Source organism: Vombatus ursinus, unplaced genomic scaffold (assembly GCF_900497805.2).
Source record: "Vombatus ursinus unplaced genomic scaffold, bare-nosed wombat genome assembly UNPS02014832.1, whole genome shotgun sequence".
Classification (NCBI taxonomy): Eukaryota; Metazoa; Chordata; class Mammalia; order Diprotodontia; family Vombatidae; genus Vombatus; species Vombatus ursinus.
In genome coordinates, this window is record NW_020954610.1 from 27859319 (window position 1) to 27879064 (window position 19746).

The 19746-nt window shown below is 36.8% G+C and overlaps 1 protein-coding gene across 1 annotated transcript; it reads left to right on the forward strand.

The window, feature by feature from the left end:
* The first annotated feature begins 13156 nt into the window (after positions 1-13156).
* On the forward strand, positions 13157-16704 carry TUSC1 (tumor suppressor candidate 1). Its single transcript, XM_027839428.1, has one exon. It carries the CDS (start codon positions 13157-13159, stop codon positions 13883-13885), a length of 729 nt encoding a protein of 242 aa, XP_027695229.1. The 3' UTR covers positions 13886-16704.
* Positions 16705-19746: the final 3042 nt, after the last annotated feature.

Here is a 19746-nt window from a genome sequence, read left to right on the forward strand (position 1 = left end):
TAGTATCCTCTTTAAAGGTAGGAAGAAGTTTTCCTATTGCTAAATGCATTCTAATTAAGACTGGTAACTCATGAGGCTTTTATTTATATTGCAATTCTCCTTGTAGCTAGAATTAAATGATACTGTCAAACAGCAATGCTGGTGTTTGATGGCTTTTAATATTTTTGTCCATATCAAAAGAATAAATAAATGCAATCAATATTACCTATTTCTAACTTTCCAGTAATTATTCCAATAAAGTGGTGTTCATGCTGCTGAGCCTCAATAAGTACTCTTCAGAGCTACTAATAAGTCTGTTCATCAGGAATAAACCATCTTCAGCTAGAGCATTATAAAGAATATTAACACACACAAAGCTCAGGATATAATTCAACAAACCCTTCAACACACAGTGATAATAAAACCAGGGATTAAAAAAATAATAAACTAAAAGCCTCTAGGAACTATACACAAAAAAGCTCTCCATGTTAAATTTGATATAAACCCATCAGCAAACTGCCACTTAACTGGTGACATCAAATATCTTCTTTAAAATATCCATTCTAACAAACATCTTTCTGTTTTTTATTTCCTTCATGTTTATGGATGCTAAGACAGGTCAATGTGCACAAAACTAACAAAAGAGTGCTAAACTCTGGACCATTATTTGTTTTGGGGATACTTTCCTTAAAAATTTATAAGATTAATACTGGAAAATGGCAGGGTAAAAATAATAACTAACATTTACATGGTGATTTGGAGTTTTACTACCCCATTTAATCTTCACAACAACCCATAAGGTAGATGCTATTATTATACCCATTTTTCAGGTAAGGAAACTGAGGCTGAGAGGGCAACTTCCAGGGAGAAGGCCTGTGTGATAGAGCCATACAAGTAATAAGTGTCTGAAACTGATTCAAACTTATGTGTCCCTAACTCCAAATCTAGTACTATATGAACACTTACCTGCCTCTATAAGACAGGTCTCCACGTAATTCCCATGATACACCACAGTGAATCAATAATTCATCCTTTACATAGATACCTACTACAATTAGAGAAAGAAGATAAAATTATGGTAAGTACCTTCATACAGTATAGAGACATCTGAAATAGTGCAGGGATAAGTGAAGAACTCATGCTTCAACTTTGCTCTTCCAGGCTCTGAACACCACACAACCCAGACAAGCCTTAATTTGGAGCTTTAATTAGGGTCACTTCTATTACTTCCCTTTTAGCCAACCCAATCTCATACCAATGCCCTTACCCCAAGGCCATGCCTTAATGAGGGAGTGAAGAACATTGAACTCACCTAGCTCCCCAGGTAAATAAATCTATTTGGAAAGGAGATGTAGAAATAAAAAAGATTATTTATGTGAATAAAATAAGGGTATGCAAATCTGCGAAGTTTTCATGTTATAGTTAGCAAATCAGTTTTTTTTTCCTTCTCTTCCTCTGCCAAACATCAGCCTGAGACTCTGAAAACAGAAAAAGTCTGGAAGTCTGGAAAGGAGAAAATGCTGAAACAATTTCTGGGGGAAGGGTTAAACAGTGATGACATCTGCTACAACTTTACATTATCAAAAGGCAAGTATGCCAACATAATTTTGGGTGATGAGCCAAGATCCAAAACAGAAAAACCGACAAGGAAATTCTTAAAGAGAGATTGAAAAATGAACAGAGAGATAAGGAAAGGCCACAGCACCAAGAAAGGTGAAATGTCATCCTGTGATATAATACAGCCTCAAAATCTCCAAGTAAAAATAAAAGAGGTCAACAAATTCTTTAAGTCCTCCAACAATACTTGATCAAAAGTAAACCATCCATGCTTTATAAAAATAGGAAAAAAAAATTAAAGGATAGAACTTAGGATAGAAATCAGAGTATAATTCAGACATTTCAAAGAAGAAATTATTTTGATGAAGAAGATAATATGAATTTACCTGTATGACCAGTGTACAGCACACTGTAGACACTAAATACTTACTGATTGCATGATAGAACACACAACAGAGAATACCTCCAAGATAGCAGAGCTTCAGAAAAATATATTAAATGTGAAACTCAAAAATATAGATACAAGGAAAAACTTACCAATAAATAATCAAAACTTAAAATTGCAAGAACACATGTGTTCTATACAAATAAATGTACATGACTTTGAGGACAGAGTATTCAGAGATATTATGAAAGCTTGAGTATCCCCCTAAAATTAGATGAAGTGGTCTAAATACCACTACATAAGAAATAATACAAGAAAATTGACCAGAGGAATTGAAAATAGAGCAAAATACTTAATAATAAAACCAACAGATTACTAAAAGAAAGAAACCTCAACTTTTAATCATAAAAAAAAACAGTGCTTAAATTTCAGAATTTCAATGTAAAACAATAAATACTTCAAGCAAATAAGAAAGACCTTTGGCTGTCACCAAAAATTACTTCAGTAGTTTGGCTCACTTGTTTAAAAACAAAGAGTAAATAGAAATTTGATCCTCCAAAAGTAAAGGTTAGCAATGTGCTCCCCAGTATAAGTCATCCTTCAAGGTTGAGTCTACTCATCAATGAAAATTTTAGAACTTTCAACAAGAGTTAATTTGATATCATTCCTCCAAATGAATCCAGAATCCAGAAGTGATCAATTTATATGGCCAATTAATATACAAACACTTCCAACTGTGAAACAGAAGAAAGGTAAATAACTAGAGATAACAAGAAAAAGTCTTAATAGTGAAATCAACTCTTTCATGCTTCTTGGGCTAGAGAAGAACATTGTTTAAAAATTCTTATTAACAAAAGGACACATCATCAAGGGATAAAGAGATCTAAGTGACTAAGTGATTTTAAAAGGTAAGAATTAGAATAGAAGGAGCAAGAATTTAATAGGAATTTCATAAACTAAAACCCATTACTTCATAAGAGAACTCCTGCTGGGAGGTGGGGGTGGGGGTAGAGGTGGAAGAAATGGTATAGAAGGAACCACCAGATAGTCAGTAAGCATTTATTAAATACTTACTATGTATCAAAAAGACGCAAAAAACATTCCCTGCCCTCAAAGAGATCACAATTTAATAGACTGAGAAGGCAATTGTTCAGGTGAGGAGAAGCGAAGCAAAAGATGTGAGAAAAATCAAGATGTACTTCTGCCCAGCTTTGCATTGAAATAAAAGGGCACGGTGTTGATTCATTTGATTTGTCCCTGTTGATAAGGAAGGGTAGGAGGAAAGAAGGCAGTTGGGGTAGGGGGATAGAAGATGAGTCCAGTCCTGGATACCAGGACATCAAAATGCTTTTATATGATGTTGAGGTAGCAGAGGGTAATGGTGTCCCATAATATGATTATTTCAAGAACAATGTATATCTTATAAGACCCTGTTCTCTGGATAAAGGTCATGCTTCCCAGGAACAGATTTTATCCAGAAGAGAGGATTTATGGACCCCAGATCTCCCAGGGTGTAGGAAGAAATAAGGGAAATAATCAAGGCTACTTCAAAAGGTTTTACATTCTCAGGAAGTTTTTACCATTTTCTTCTTTTCTTGCTGTAATTTTAATAACTAATATAAAGTTATCCTTGTTGATGCAATGTCTGGGGTCCTCTGATTCATTCTGAAACCTGTATTATGCCACCTAGTCATCAGGGAATGTCACAGAAGTTTATTTATGTGGAGGCAAGTTGTACAAAAGGTCTCTCTATTTCAGACATAACTAACCTATACCTGAACCCAATGCTGGAATTCCCTTAGTTGTCCTTTTGTACTATATAATTCTGTTCAGTTGTGTTGGATTCTTCATCACCCCATTTGGGGTTTTGTTGGCAAAGATACTGGAGTGTTTTGCCATTTTCTTCTCCACCTCATTTTACAGAAGAAGAAACTGAAGCAAACAGGGTTAAGTGACTTACCTAGGGTCACACAGCTACTAAGTGTCTGAGGCCACATTTGAACTCAGGAAAATGAGTCTTCCTAACTCCAGGCCTTGCACTCTATTCATTCTGCCATCTAGTTGCCATCCTTTATAATACTCAAGTTACATATCAATGACACCAGTGGTAGAATATCTAATTGCTGAGCTTATCCACCCACAAAGAATTCCGTTTGCTATTAAAAATATTACTCCAAAGTACCAGCTCAGTGAGGCTTCTACCCAGATAAAACAAGTGATTCTCAAAATCCCCCCTATAGCTGCCATACTCCATGGAAAGGTTTCTGGATCCTCCACCTACTGTTAGAAACCTAACCTCCCTCTCATTTACATTTTAATACTACATTATAGTTCTCATAACATTCACTATGATCCCTGAACTTATTCCCTCCATGATTAGTACCATCATCTTCAATTCTGTCTCATACATTTTTAAAGACATAAGAATATGGAGTTTGATATCACCACTAAGGAAACCACACCATTCTACTTGTTTCATGCACTGAGATCTCAGAGAGTGAAGCTTATCAGTAAAAGACCTTTTAAGGAACAAATAAACAAAAAATGGGAAGAGGAGGTGTGGACGTGATCCACAATCCTGGATAAAACATAAATGGAAACAAGACACAACAAAGCTTTTATATCCCCCCCCCCTCCGCAAAGCTCTATCTTGTATGAGTTATAAAGAGAGAATAGAGAAAGGACAAATAAGGTTATTGCAAAAGAAGGGAGACTAGATTACAATATAGCTTAGAAAGAGAAAGAAAGAAGAGAGAAGAAGAAAATGAGCACTTTTTGGTAAAGAAAACCAGAGATGAATGCTACTCAATTTTAGAAGATAGATGGGAGAAAAAGGATACTTCTGAACTACATGCAACTGGACCAAAAAAGTATGGAACAAAAGAAAAGGGGGAAGGAGGAGAAGGAAAGGAAAAAAAAAAGAACAAAAGAGGAAAAAAAGAGTATTTTTAATAATCTTAATTTAAGTAAATCCAAGAAACATTGGATAGGGCAGGAAAGTAAAAGGGGAATAAGAGCTAAAGTCCTTAAAGGGTATTACTTTTCTAAGAAAATAAATCAATCTCAAATATGTGTGCTGACATTAACATCAATGATTTGGTAATTCTAAAAATCCTAACTAAAACAATATGCTTTTGTTTTTACCATTGCTGTGAAATATTATCTTTTGCTTCACAATCTCTATAAAATGTAAATTGGGATGTGTTTGAGGGAAGAGGGCTTTTTTTTTTATTTAGCAAGAGAAACTGCTGGTTAAAACCCCTGAGCACAATTCTTGTAGGGTAGTTCTACTATAATGTGTTTCAAAAATGTGTATTTATGGATTTATTCCACATGATTGATAGATTAGGGAACATTCTGAGCATAACACAAATTTGGAGTTTGCCTCTGCTCCAATTCTCCCACAAGAAACAATAAGAATGCATAAAACTCCACCAATTGAGAATAATTCACAAGCTGCAATACTTCCAACACCCACTTCCACAAGCACACATCAGTTCTTTATCAAGGTAAAGTGCCAAATTATTGTATATATTCTGGTGCAGTTGGAGTTGTGAGCAGAGAAGCACTGCTTCAAAGCATCCTTGCCCCCATTCCCACCCTTTAAACCATGCTCTCCAGCTCTAGTTCCTAAATTAAGCCAGCCCAGTTTGCTCATGTAGCCTAGGGCTCAGGCTGCGTAGCAGTTTAAAACCTCACACTTGGTTGCTATTTATTGTGGTATTCTTACCCATTTAAAATATAAAGTATAAAACTATGCTGCCATTTTTATTGATTCCTTTTTTTTTCTTTTTGGGGAACAAATATTCAATATAGCAGAACTAACTAATAAAGTCTGACATATTTGGTTAAAACATAAGAGTAGATTTTTTTTTCTTCTTCCAAACATACCAGATTAAATCTCTTCTGCATCATTGCATATGAGTGTTCTTACATGATGCAGCAAGAGTTTAAAGTTCATAACCCCCATGAATAGCCTCAGTAGGGTGTTCATCTCTTTCTCTCTCTCTCTCTCTCTCTCTCTCTCTCTCTCTCTCTTTCTCTCTCTCTCTCTCTCTCTTTCTCTCTCTCTCTCTTTCTCTTTCTCTCTTTCTCTCTCTCTCTCTTTCTCTGTACCTGCTACTAGCTAATTTGCCTTATTCTCATCCAGGTTCTAAGGTAATAGTTCTCTATGTTTTGATATTTTCACATTAATTACTAAAATTGCCATATCTTTCTCATTAATAAACAATTAGCTGAGTCTCCACCCCAGTTCATTAAATTTGTAAGATAAACTTTTTTCCCATAAATGTTTGCTCCTCTCCCCTTCTATCTTTTTCTTCCTTCCTTCCTCGATCTCTTCCACCTCCTTTTCCCCTTCTTCTCCAACTTCCTAATCTCCTAGGTCAACTATACTATTTATTAAAAGTAACAAAAAACAAAACAAGCATAACTACTTATTTAAAATATAGATACTTTGAGAAAGATCATAGTCAAAGTCATCTTTAACCATCATTACAATTGCTGACTTCTCAATTCTGGAAACACAATCCCATAATTCAGAATACCAATTACAATATTTTTTCAAATTTTTTTCTTTGTATTTCTTCATGAGATAAGGGTTATACTCAATTCTCTCAGGAATTAAGTTCTGTTAGTCCTTCTGGCTTCTCTTCAGCTATCATAGTTAACAGTCAATCCAGCATGACAGTTAAACTCTCACTTCCTTCACTACTTCTTCATAGAATGAATGACAGTTAAATTATCATTCCAAGATTGCCTCTCAAAGATACAGTAATAGTATAAACACTCTGCAGGAGATACTATTGAAGGTACTGTTAAAATGACAAAATACAAGATACAGCCACACTGTTTTAAGGAAATGACAATCTGGCTGGAAAAATAAGATGAAATGTAAAACAAATGAAAAAAAAAATAAGGCAGTGCCCCCTGAATGGCAGATTATAAGCACTATAGGAAGTCAGAGGAAGAAGAAATAACTTGAAACTGAAGGCTTCACAAAAGAGATGAAGCTTGAGCCTTGAAGGATAGTTAGAGTTCAGATGGAAAGACTATGTCCTCAGATAGGAATAAAAGCATGAAGTGTAGGATCAAATGAAGACAGATTTAGATCTGGGAAGCACCTTATTTCTCAGGTCTCATTTTGTAAAGTCTGAGGCCAAAGATTTTGTAGTAGAGGGTTCTGACAGGGAAGTAGTAAGAGATAAACTAATAAAGTGGATTGAATTAATAATGATAATAATACCTGGTCTAATGATCTTGAATTTAAAAATAAGATTTTTAAAATTTATCCCTTTTATGTTTAATCTTATTGAATTGGGCCAAATATTCTAGTCTATCAAGATCTTTTGGAAACCTGTCACCTGGTGTTTTAGCTTTTTATTTCAGCTTTTAACATCTCCAACTTACTTAAATGGACCATCTATGCTTTCATTCAGGTCAGCAGTTAAAAACAAAATAAATTTAAGAGCATAGAGTCAAAGGTACACTGGCATACTCCTCTAGAGAACTTCTAAGTAGCTTTTGAGACATTAATGACAAATCTCTAAATCTAGTCATTCAACTAGTGCTAAGTTCACTTAAATGTACATAAGACAGTAGTACATATCTCTTCATTTTGTCCACCTAATGGTGAAAGATTGTCAAAAGCTGCTCTGAAATCTAACATATTGAAAACGCTCTTTTTTCCCATTACACCATGCTGCCTCCACAATTTTTATTTAATTATAATAAAATAGTTACATGCATTATCAATTGTGTGGGTTACAAAACACACAAAAATTTTATATCATAGATATTCTTTCTCAGATGGAGGTATCCAATTTAATCAAGACTTTTATGACTAAAATACTGTGGTGACTGAGTATTTTATTCTGGGTAGAGTGAAGGGTGGGAAGACAATAGATAACATTTCTTTAAGTTCTGTTCCATATTTCTAAGAAAGATCAGCCGAATAAATATAAAAAGCGAAGATGCATAGAAATAAATTCTAGATAAAAATAAATCCTGACTGCCATGTTTCAGAAGAAGAAATCAAAGTTGTCAATAATGAAATGAAAAAATTCTCTAAATCACTATTGATTAGGGAAATAAAAATTAAAATAACTCTGAGGTTCTGTCCCACACCTATCATATTGGCTTACAAAACAGAGAAAGAAAATGACAAATACTGGAAGGGATGTGGAAAAATAGCAAGAGTGGTACGCTGTTGGTGGAGGTGTAAACTAGTCCAACCACTCTGGAGAACAATTTGGAACTATGCCCAATGGGCTATAAAATTGTGTATACCCATTGACCCAGCAATACCTCTACTACTCTCCGAAAGAGATAAAAGAAAAGGGAAAAGGACCTATTTGTTCAAAAATATTCATATTAGTTCTTTTCCTGGTGGCAAAGAATTGGAAATTGAGGAGACACCAATCAATTGGGGAGTAGCTGAACAAGTTGTGGTATATGACTGATGGAATATTATTTTGCTATAAGAAATGATGAGTAGGATTCTTTCAGAAAAAACCTGGGATGACTTATATGAACAGATTTAAAGTGAAGTGAGCAGAACCAGGAGAAAATTGTACACACTAACAACAGGAGGACCAACTATGAAATATTTAGCTACTCTGATTGAGACAATGATCCAAGACAATTCCAAACGATTCATAATGAAAAGTGCTATCAACCTCCAGAGAGAAGACTGATGAAGTGAGATTGCAGACTGCAGCACATTTTTTTCACTTTGTTTCTTGTTGTTTTGCTTTTTAAAATTTTTGCAACTAATATGGAATTATGTTTTGCATGACTTCACATATATAACTGATATATTGCTTGCATTCTCAATGGGTGGTGAAAGGAGACAGAGAATTTAAAACAAAATTTTTTAAAAAATGTTAAAAATAAATTGATATTTTAAAGCAACATTTTAATTTGGAACCCATTCTCCCAGATGGAAGTGATAGAGGGGAACATACTTCAATTCTGGTGGACATTTTTGTATGTTGCATTTTCTATATTGAATGTTTTTGTTTTTGTGTTTTTGCTATATATTTCAGTGAACATTCCTTTGGATAAGATAATAATGTTGCTTGATTACTGATGTTATTGAGATATGAATGGGTTAAATGATACTGAAGAGATAATAGGCAAATTATATTGGGGCAGTAATTCTTCATGATAGAAACTGAAGAGAAAACATTTGAATGAAGGCTTAAAGTAGAATAATTAGAAGAACTCTGCAGACCTTAAGTGGCATCTGTAGAATTCTGAGAGGATTTGTTAGCCATTCTAGGGACTTCACAACTAGTATTTCTATGAATTAAGTGATGAAGTCTATAAATAATTTTTGATACAGAAGTAATTGAAAAGATGGACCAGTGATAGTGTCTTCCACAGCAAGCCAACTTTCTTCAAGCTCATCATAGCTAAACTTCTTGAAAAGATTGTAAATACCTAATGATTTTCCCCCCAGACTACTCTATCCTCAGCCACTTACAATATGGCTTCTTCTACCACCACTCTTACTGAAAACTTCTCTCTGAATGGTCACTAATCAACAAATCCAAGAGTGTTTCAAAGACCTTTATTCTCCTTGACATGCTACTTTTGACACAGTTGCCTACTCCTTCATAATTTCTTTTCTCTTGATTTCAGTGATACATTCTCTTGGTCTGCCTCTTAAAATGTTTAATAAATGTTTATTGAATGAATATATATTGAACAATGAAATGTGTTATACCTTTTAGATTCCATGAGGTGGAGAAGGGGATAGTGAAGAAAGATTAATGACCTCTGCCCCTTATTTCTCTACCTCTAAGGTGAAGAGCAAATATAGTTTTAAGATTAATCATGGATAAATGGTGCAATTAATGCATCAAACAACTTGAGGATCTTTACTTGATCTTGTTTCATCAACTTAAACTTTTTTTCCACAACCTCTAACAATATTTTTTTGAGGAATAAAAGAGAAAGTGGCCTGAGACTTTCTACTCTTACAAAATATGGAGTATGAGAATAACTTTTTATTTGATTTAGAGTTGGGAGGAGCAAGGAAGAATGGATATATATTCCTCACATCCCAAACTGTGATGAGGGCTGCATTTTCTTACAGGAAATTATAGTATAAGTAGTACCTATGTCAGCCTGAAAGGGTATTATATCATCATCATCATCATCATATTTCAGGCAAATGTAGACAATGCCAATTCCTCCTTCCCGTTTTCCAAGTGAATGGTTTTTCTGGAAGGTATGGGACCAGGAGTATTTAAAGGAAACATAGCGTCTCTACTGGGCTCCTCCATTTTAAAAGCTTCTGGTAAACAACAGGAATTGCTTACAGGCTAGAGTCATATGAATGAGCCTAAAGAATTATCTAAAGATTCTTAAAGGAATCTTTTAAGAGCTATTTCAAGAGAAATTTAGGTGTTTATTGGCTTCTTAACAAGTAGGAGTACCTATGTCAAAGGATCCCCTTTCTTGGCACCAGAGGAACAAAATACATTAATATGTACAATCAGCTTATTGGTGTATATAGTTGTTGCCAGGAACTCTCTTGGAGTTTTGAAACAAACATCCTACTGCCCAAGGCAAACTTTTGTGAGTTCAGAAGTCATGAGAAATAGTGGCAAAGGGGAATGTAGCCAGTGTCTTTATAAATAGGTTGCAAAGAGAAGTAGGTCATCTTCTGGACAGGAAAAACTGTGGAGGCTGTCTCCAACTACCTATGAGCCATCTCACCTATGAGACCAGCTGTACCATAGTCATACTCTAACAATATGCATCTATTAAGTGTTTAATATTTGCCAGGCACTGTGCTAAGCTCTGGGAATAGCAATATAAGAATAAGAATAATAATAACAATAATAATAATAATAATAATAATAATGATGATGATGATGATGATGATAAAGACAGTTCCTGTCCTCAAGGAGCTCACAATCTAATAGGGGAGACAAGTAAACAAATATGTACAATCTTTATATAGGATAAATATGGAATAATTAAGAGAAGGAAGATACTAGATTTAAAATAGATTGAGAAAGACTTATCATAGAAGATGAGATTTTAGGTGGGACTAGAAGGAAGTCAGGGAAGACAGAAGGAAAAGATGAGAAACATTTCAAGTATGGAAGGAGGCCATAGAAAATATCCTGAGAGATGGAATGTCAGTGTCACTGGATAGCATGTAGGGTGTGGCAAGGAGTAAGGTATAATAAGACTGGCAATATATTGCGGGGAGAGTAAGTTATGAAGGGCTCTAAATGCCAGAGAATTTTGTATTTGATATTGGAGGATCATCTTAGATAGCCATATTAAACTCAATATATCTAAAACTGAACTCATCTTTATTCCCAAACCCACTATCCTTCCAGGTACCCAAGCTCCCAATCTAGGTGTCATCCTTGATGCTTCAGTTTAACTTCCTATATCCAACCAATTGTCAAGTTCTGTGTTTCTACATTCTTAATATTTCTTGTATAAGCTCTTTCTCTAATACTACAACTACCCTGGTCCAGGTCCTCTTACCTCAGGGTTGGACCATTACAATGGCCTATTGACTGGTCTACCTGCCTCAAATCTCTCTACTCCAATGTATCCTCCACACAGCTTTTAAATCCATCTTCCCGAAGTTCTAACCATATCACTCTGCTATCTAGTAAACTTCAGTGGCTCCCTATTGCTTCCAGGATCAAACATAAAATCATCTGGCTTTTAAAATCCTGGCTTTTTAAAATCCTTCATAATCAGACTCCTTTCTCACTTCTCACCCTGAGAGCCAATGTCACTGGCTTCCTTGCTTCCCTTTTTAGAAGGCACTCTAGCATTTTTTTTCTACTGGCTGTCCCCTACATATCCTTCCTTATTTCTGCCTCCCAGCTTCTTTGACTCTCTCAGAGTTAGCTAAAGTACCACCTTCATCAAGAAGGCTTTTCCTGTCCTCTTTGCTTTCCCTGTGAGGCTATCCCCAATTTTGCCTGTATAAATCTTTTTACATAGTTGTATGAATATTGTCTACCCCCATTAGATTGTGAGATCCTCAGGAATTGGGGTTGTTTTGTTTTGTTGTTGTTGGTTTTTTGGGTTTTTTTGCTTTTTTTAAATTTTAAATCCCCTTTGTTTAATAGAGTGTCTGACACACAGTAGATACTTAATAAATGCTAATTGACTGACTGGTAATAGCAGTAACTAATAACAAAAAAAAAGTCTCATCAAAGGATTTCAGTCTGGTCTGAGAACAATACGGGGTGTTCCCAGCTAAGAATACATTAGAACCCAGAACCTCATAGCAGAAGCTGGGTGGAGTGTAATATGTGAGACACCTAATGAGGTCAATTTGAAATTTCTGGAGGAACCAAGTGAAGGAAACAGAAGAGAAAAACATAACTGTTTGAATTAGAAGTGACTAATGACCTATATAAATCTTTGGGTGAAGGTGTCCCACTGGAGAGTACACATCAACATCTAAAGATTCTGCCATTTTCCTTCACCCTTTCACTATAACATTTCTTCTTTCATCTTATGAAACGCAAATTTACCGAGGAGTAAGTATGAACATGGGGTGAGGATGTCTCACAGAGATTTTTCAATATTTTCTGCGGCTGAGTCAGAATAGCAAGGGTTAAGTGACTTGTCCAGGGTTACACAGCTAAGTGTCTGAGGCCTAATTCGAACAGGAGAAGATAAATCTTCCTGACTCCAGGCCCACTGCAGGCTCCACTGCGCCACCTAGCTACCCCGCCTCCTAGATGGGATGCCTCATCCGTTGGCCTGTACTACTATGTGTTTTGTTTTAAGGATATTTTTTTTGTGTGTATTTTGTTTATCCCGAGTATTTGCAACTTAGTTGCAAGCGTTCGTCTGGGTGGCTTCCCGCGATGCCAAGGCCTCACTCCCTTGGCGGGCTGGCTTAACCAATCCTTCCAGGGCAGCTGCCTTCTCCAACAGCAGCACAGCCTGGGGGATGCGCGGCTGGGGATCACTAGGCAACTCCGGGTGGGTATTATCCGGGAGCAGGTCCCCAAACTCGCATACGGCCCAAGGGGGTAGCCGCACCACATGAGACGAGACACGCCTCAGACAGAGCAAACTCTCGGCCTCCCTTGGACAAAAGCCAGAAGCCGCGTCCGCCGCCACCTCTTCCTCCATCGCCCGGGCGGCGGCGGCAGCTGCAGCCGCTGCTTTTCCCCGGGTGTCCAGCGGCTGCACGCGCAGGGCTGGCGGGCTAGGCAGTCGGGGACTGGACCGATGTGGCGCATGCGTGGTGCCGCCGCCAGGCGTTGGGGCTGGGGCGGCAACGGCAGCGACGGCGATGGTGGGGGCAGTTGTGGCCGCGGCCAGGAGCGTTTGGGCCGGGTGTTCGGAGGGGTTGGCGGTGGCGGCTGCTGCTGCCGCGGCGACTGGAGAGGCCGCGCGGGCGGTGCCCGCCAGCAGCTGGAGGAGCGGTTCGCGGACCTGGCCGCGAGCCACCAGGAGGCGATCCGCGCGCGGGATGAGCGGGACCGGCAGAACGCGCGGCTGCGCGAGGAGAACGGGCGCCTGCGGCTCGAGAACCGGCGGCTGAAGCGCGAGAACCGCAGTCTCTTCCGGCAGGCGTTGCAGTGGCAGGACGAGGAGCAGCCCAGGGAGCCCAGGCGGGCCCCGGCCGCGGCTGGGGGAGGGGAGCACCGCGAGCCAGACCAGGAAGAGGAAAAAGGAGGTTCCTTGGAGGTCGGCAGCCACGCCCGGGGAGTTGGGGCGGACCAGAAAGAGCTGAGAGCGGGAGGCAGCCCGGAAGAGCCTGGGAGCCCCCGGGCCCTGAGGGCCCGCCTCGAGAAGTTGGAGGCCATGTACCGCCGGGCCCTGCTGCAGCTACACCACGAACAACAGTGGCAGCACCGTCGGGCCCAGGCCCAGAAGGCGGAGGCAAAGGAGGGGGAGGAAGAACGGCGGCTTCAGCTGGAGATCCGGGCTCCAGATCCCGCACCCCTCCTCTAGTTACGCGGCCTGGGAGAGCAAGAGGCGGGGCTGCTTTCCTGACTGGAATGGAGCGGGGAGCCCACCCCTTTCTTCCCCCGCCTCCCAGGCCCCTCACACTTGTCGTGGTCCAAATGAAAGGGCACTTGGATGTCTCTCCTGAAATAGAAGACAGTTGTGCAAATGGACACATCCTTAGTCTTCCAGTCCCCCCCCACCTTCCGCTCAGAGTCAGGGAGGGTTCCATCCTTCAGTCGTAGTTAGATGGAACCAGGCCTGGAGGCCCCGCGCAGGAGCCACACAATCAGGGACACACAGGCTGGAGACTTGGCCTCTGCCATGTGCCAGTGCCAGCTTTCTGTGTGAGAGCATCATATGCTGCTTGTGCTTTTTAAGTGAAGTTACTTTAAAAAAAAAAAAAAAAGCAAACATAAAACCAGCTAAGAGAACTGGATGCCAAACTGTGCCTCCTAATGACTGAACTATCCCCTACTTCCTACCCTTCCCTAGTTTTTTCAGGACTTCTGTTTTGCACCCTTTTGGTTCTTTGAGACTTGAAGTAACCTTATTTTTTTGAGTTGGTTAGCCAGGTCATTGACACATTCTTTCCAAAGGGCCCAGCCATTTCTTTTGAATGTAGGCAAGGTTTAAATAGGTGTTTTAAACTTCGAGCTTTGTTTTCTTTAAAAAGTATTTTAACGGAAAGTAATCCAAATTTATATTATCTTTTGGTTCAAGTCTTATTTCTGCTAGGTACGGATCTATTTACCCTGATCATTTAAAAATTTTGCCTTTGGGGCATTTGAATAAGTAAAACAAGTTAAATGAAATAAAATTTTGGTACACTAATAAAGGTTTCCAGGACTTATTTGTAGATTACATTTTGTAGCACTTTATTTTAGATATAAGGTATTTTTTTATTAAAATAAATTTGCTTTAAAAATAATATTCAAAGTTAGGTAGTTTTTATAACATATTTTAGCAGCCAGTGTAGTTTATTTTTTACTATTATTCAAGCACTTTTGGAATTTTTAACTAGATGTCATAAATTGACCAAAAAGTATAATTGAATAGTTAGAAATAGTGGGGTATATGACATATTTTTGAGAAGCAACATACAGGTAAACTATTTAGTGAAAACGGTTTCCTATGCATTTTTTACAGTATGTGGAGCAGCAACTTCTTAAAGTGATTGAGCTAACAATTCCAGATCAAGAATTCATTTCCTGAGTAGATATGAACTTTATGATTGATAAGAACTTTATGATGACAAAGGGAGAATATGTGTAGTTACTGCATATACTGGTAGTATATGACTTTATGGTATCTCCATGAACATACATTTTATACATGATCCTCTATTACATATACATAGTTCAATACAGTGTCCAAAACTATTCTTGTTCAAATCACCTTTCCTTTCTGATCAAGTATTAAAAAGAAATTGGTAAAGAAGATAGAAACAATAAGAATGATTTCCATCCTTATGCTTCAGTTTCATAAGAATGAAATAGGAACACATTTTTGCCGTATGGCATAAAGAAGCAGCTTATGTTGAAGAAAGAACTCTAGATTTGGTATTAAACTTGGATTGGAATAGAGACTACCTGTCTAATCCTTGGGCAAATCAGTCTTTCTGGGCCTCAGTTTTCTCACCGATAAAATTAGGGAGTTGGCCTAAATGATTTTCAGAGAAGTTATAAATCACATTTATATACTCATGATAAGAATAGTCACATCTTGAAGACTTGTAGAAATCTTGAAAAACCTGTGAAATTGCTTTTCAGCCTAGTATAAATTTTCATACAACAAATATCTTCTACCCAGAGACTTATGGATATTATCTTATTAATGTAGTTATGAAATTAATCCCAAATTTTATTATTACTTTTGTACAGGTGGAGAAATGTGTTAAGTAGTTCATTTAAGGTCAAAATTCACATTAAACGGTGACAAATATGGAAATATAACAAAAGACTAATAATTCCAGGAAAAAAAAGACCTAACATGCAAATACTGATACTCATGTCTCTAGAATATTTTCACTGTATAAGTAATAGCAATTGCTAGCAGCAAACCTACCTGGTGATAAAGTTGTTACATGAATGTAGCCACAAAATTTCATGAAAGCTTCTAAGCATGGTTTATGAAAAGCAATTTTTAAAAAAAATTAATTTGCAAATAATGTATATTTAAACTTTTAAGTTTGCTAAAATGGATTAAATATGGTAGTGTTTTGTTGTAAAAGTATGTTATTAAAGTAGTGTGTAAAATAGATATTTTAAGGGTGTGAAGTGTGGTAGTTTGAGTTAAGGCAGTAGATCTATGGCATCTAAAATGGAAAACTAATACATAATTTCAGGTTATGACACTTTTATGCTTTTAATTTTTATCATTTTAGACGAAGTTTTAGACATTGAATGGAAATAAAGGCTATTATTAAAAACCATAATATATTTGGAACATAAAACAGTATAGTTGGTGAGATTGATTAACAATGTTTTCTGACTGCCATGACTAATCCTACTGATCACTGAGTACTTTAACCTGCTCTGTTTTGGACCCAGGCAGGTTGGAGTCTCCTTAGACAGTCTGATACTCACCTCCCACCCCACATCTGCAGCTCCTGGCTTAATGCTGAAGGTTAACTAGTTTATCATACTCCAACTCAGAACTCCTGAACCTAAGTGATCCATCTGTCTCAACCTTCCTTATAATAGGGATTACAGATGTTGTGTGCCTGTTCTTTTTAGAGCATTGCAAGATTGCCAGATAAATCACTGATGCTTTGTAATGATACCTTGTGTCTCCAGTTAACCATTAAAAGTAGTACTCATGGAGCAAACTTCGAACAAATTCTGGTGCATTATTTTTTAGTATATACTTGAAAGCTTATTAGTCTTACTTAAATGTTATAAGATATTTCTTTGCTAATTCCCTATGGTTACTGCCATTATAATGTACTCATGTAATAATAATACAAACTACAAAAATTTTTTTTTTTCCTTTCTGATGACGTGTAGAAACAGAGACTTTGCTTCCAGGTCACGAGACTGCTCTCTTCTCGTTAGAGATTCTCATGGAGACTTTGGCAAGCAGGTTTGGACAAATAAGTGGTGCAAACAATTAAAAATCAGCTTTGTAACTCTACTTTTTCTTATTAAAAGAAAATCTTTATACCTCTCGTACATCAGATGTACAAATTAAAGAGGGCACTTGTATTTTATCCACCTGTGACTTTGCTCTGGCTCACTGTATTTGTGGCATGAGCTTTTTATTACTAGCATGGATGGTGTGACAGAAGAGTTGAGCAGGAGGATAAATAAGATGGAAAAACTATATTTCCACTTCAGTTATTTTTAGTTTTCACAGTCTGGTGTTTATTTGATGTGAATTTTGGGATATTCAAACACATCCATATTCAAATGTGAGCATAAAAAGTATTCTAAAGTAAATTATAATATTTAGATAGTGCCTTTGCTTCTTTCAATTAGAGCGAACACTCAATAATTGACTGCATATTATATGTATAGAAGTGCTCTGAAAATATTTTAAATGCTTTTCAAATACAATTGGAATGCTTCAGCATAGTGGAAAGAGTGCTGTATTTGAAGTCAAAGAACCAGGGCTTGAATCCTGCATCTAATACTACCTGTATAACTTGGACAAATAATTTAACTTCTCTCAGCCTTGACATTCAAGTTAAAGACCAAAGGCTTTCTTGCCAAGAAGTAGTTCAATTACCATTCTCCTAAGGAAATTAAATGTGGGTTCTTGGAGTTATCCTGGACATCGTTTTTGTAACTTACTATTGCATATGATACTTGGCTTTGATTCATTTTTTAAAAATTCCTAGTGAATCTGTGAAATACTTTAAAGATCCCTTTGCATAATTTACATGTTTGAAAAAAAAGAAGTACTTTTGTATATGGAAATATTTTCTTATGCCACCATTTTTGAATTCCAAATTTTTTTTTTTTTTTTGCTAGGCAATGGGGTTAAGTGACTTGCTCAGGGTCACAAGTGTCAAGCCAAATTGTTCTTTTTAATGAAAACAAAACAACCTAGATTCAGTAAATGTCCAGTATCTGATTAGACTACTTCTTTCCATCTCCTCTTTTCAACCCTATGCATAACTGTTAAATTGGATGAAAATATAGAAGGGAAAAAATGGCTGTGCAACCAGCTTAGTGTTGATAAAATTTTTTAAAAAATTCTATTGCTCTTTTGAAACATAATTTAAATCATTAAAAATTTCTCTCTAAAGAAAGTTTTGTCCCATACTCATCTTTTTGAATATGTAATGGCACAAGAATTCTTGAATTTTTCCTGAACTAAAACCACCTTAGTTTGTGCTAGTTTACTTGAGCCTTCCTTCAGTGAACAAACTCTTCTTTCTTTCTTTTAGATTATTTTTAATTATAGTTTTTTTATCATTTTGTTGATTACTATTTTTTGTAACTATCCATTCTTTTTTGTGACTTGATAACTTTTATCTCATTTTTTTTAGACTTTGTCCAAGATTATAGTTATGCTTAAAAATTTATGGAGTGTTTTGATTAAAGGGCATACTATTGAATATGTGACTTTAAAAAAATCTGGCTTTCTGGGGCAGCTAGGTGGTGAAGTTGATAGAGCACTGGACCTCAAGTCAGGAGGACCTGAGTTCAAATTAGACCTCAGATCAGACACTTGACACTTACTAACTGTGTGACCCTGGGCAAGTCACTTAACCCCAATTGCCTCACTTCTGAAAAAAAAGATGGCTTTCCTAAATAAAATAATACTGAATAATAATAAAATAATAACCAAAAATTGTTTTAACTCCCTATGCTGATGTCTTTTTATATAACTTTTTTAATATATTTTATATATTTTTATATACATTTTTTCTTTCTATTCCTTTATAAGTTGCTCAAAACAACATAGAGGGGGGAAAAAGAGCAGAAAGGATGGACATGCACAGAAGCAGAGCAATAACAGCAACAAGTTCTGTCAGATTGTTCAGGAAGGAAGAGGTCATGAGTTGATATCAGTTATAGGACTCATATAAAGCAATATGATAGCAGTGGAGTTTTTATGAAATTTTAGGATTTATTCTATTACTATTTTAATTATCCTATAAAAGTAAAAATTTTAAATGGCTTTGATACACTGAAACATTAGATAATGCTGACAACAAAATTTTGTCTTGTTCACTCAGTTGATTAGAATATTGTACTGTTGAAGATTGGGCAAATAAGCTGGCATAGTTTAGCCTAAAGAAAAGAAGACTCAGGGAAAATATGATAGCTTTTTTAAAGTATTTGAAAGTCTTTTATATGGAAGAGGGCTTAGATCGGTCCTATTGGGCCCCAGAGGACTGAACTAAGAGCAATATGTGGAAATTGCCAAGGGAAATTTCAGCTTGCTATAAGGAAAGATTTTTAGAGATGTGTAAAATTGAAATTGCAGAAGGAAATGGCAAACCACTATGATATCTTTGCCAAGAAAATCCTAAATGGTGTCACAAAGAGTTGGACGTGACTGAAACAGCTAAATTACAAAAAGACTGAAACAACTTCATGAGGTAATGGTTCTCCGTTTATAGAAGTGTTCAAGGAAAGCATGGGTTGCTTTTCAGTCATCTAGGTTTGTAGGCTCAACATCACTCTTCACTATTCTTCATCCTCCATAACCAATCATCATTAAGGCTTATTGATTTTCCTTCCACAATGTGTCTCATAGTTATCCCTTTTTTCCATTCAAATCACCACCACCCCAGTTTAGGCCTTCATCATCTCTCACATGGACAATTAGAATAGTCTTCCATTGGTCTCCTTCTCTCTAGTCTCTACCCTTTCCAATTCATCCTCCCCACAACTACCAAAATTATATTCCTA

Excerpts from the sequence above, each read along its gene's own strand:
- TUSC1 (XM_027839428.1), top strand. The coding sequence starts at position 13,157 with ATGTGGCGCATGCGTGGTGCCGCCGCCAGGCGTTGGGGCTGGGGCGGC.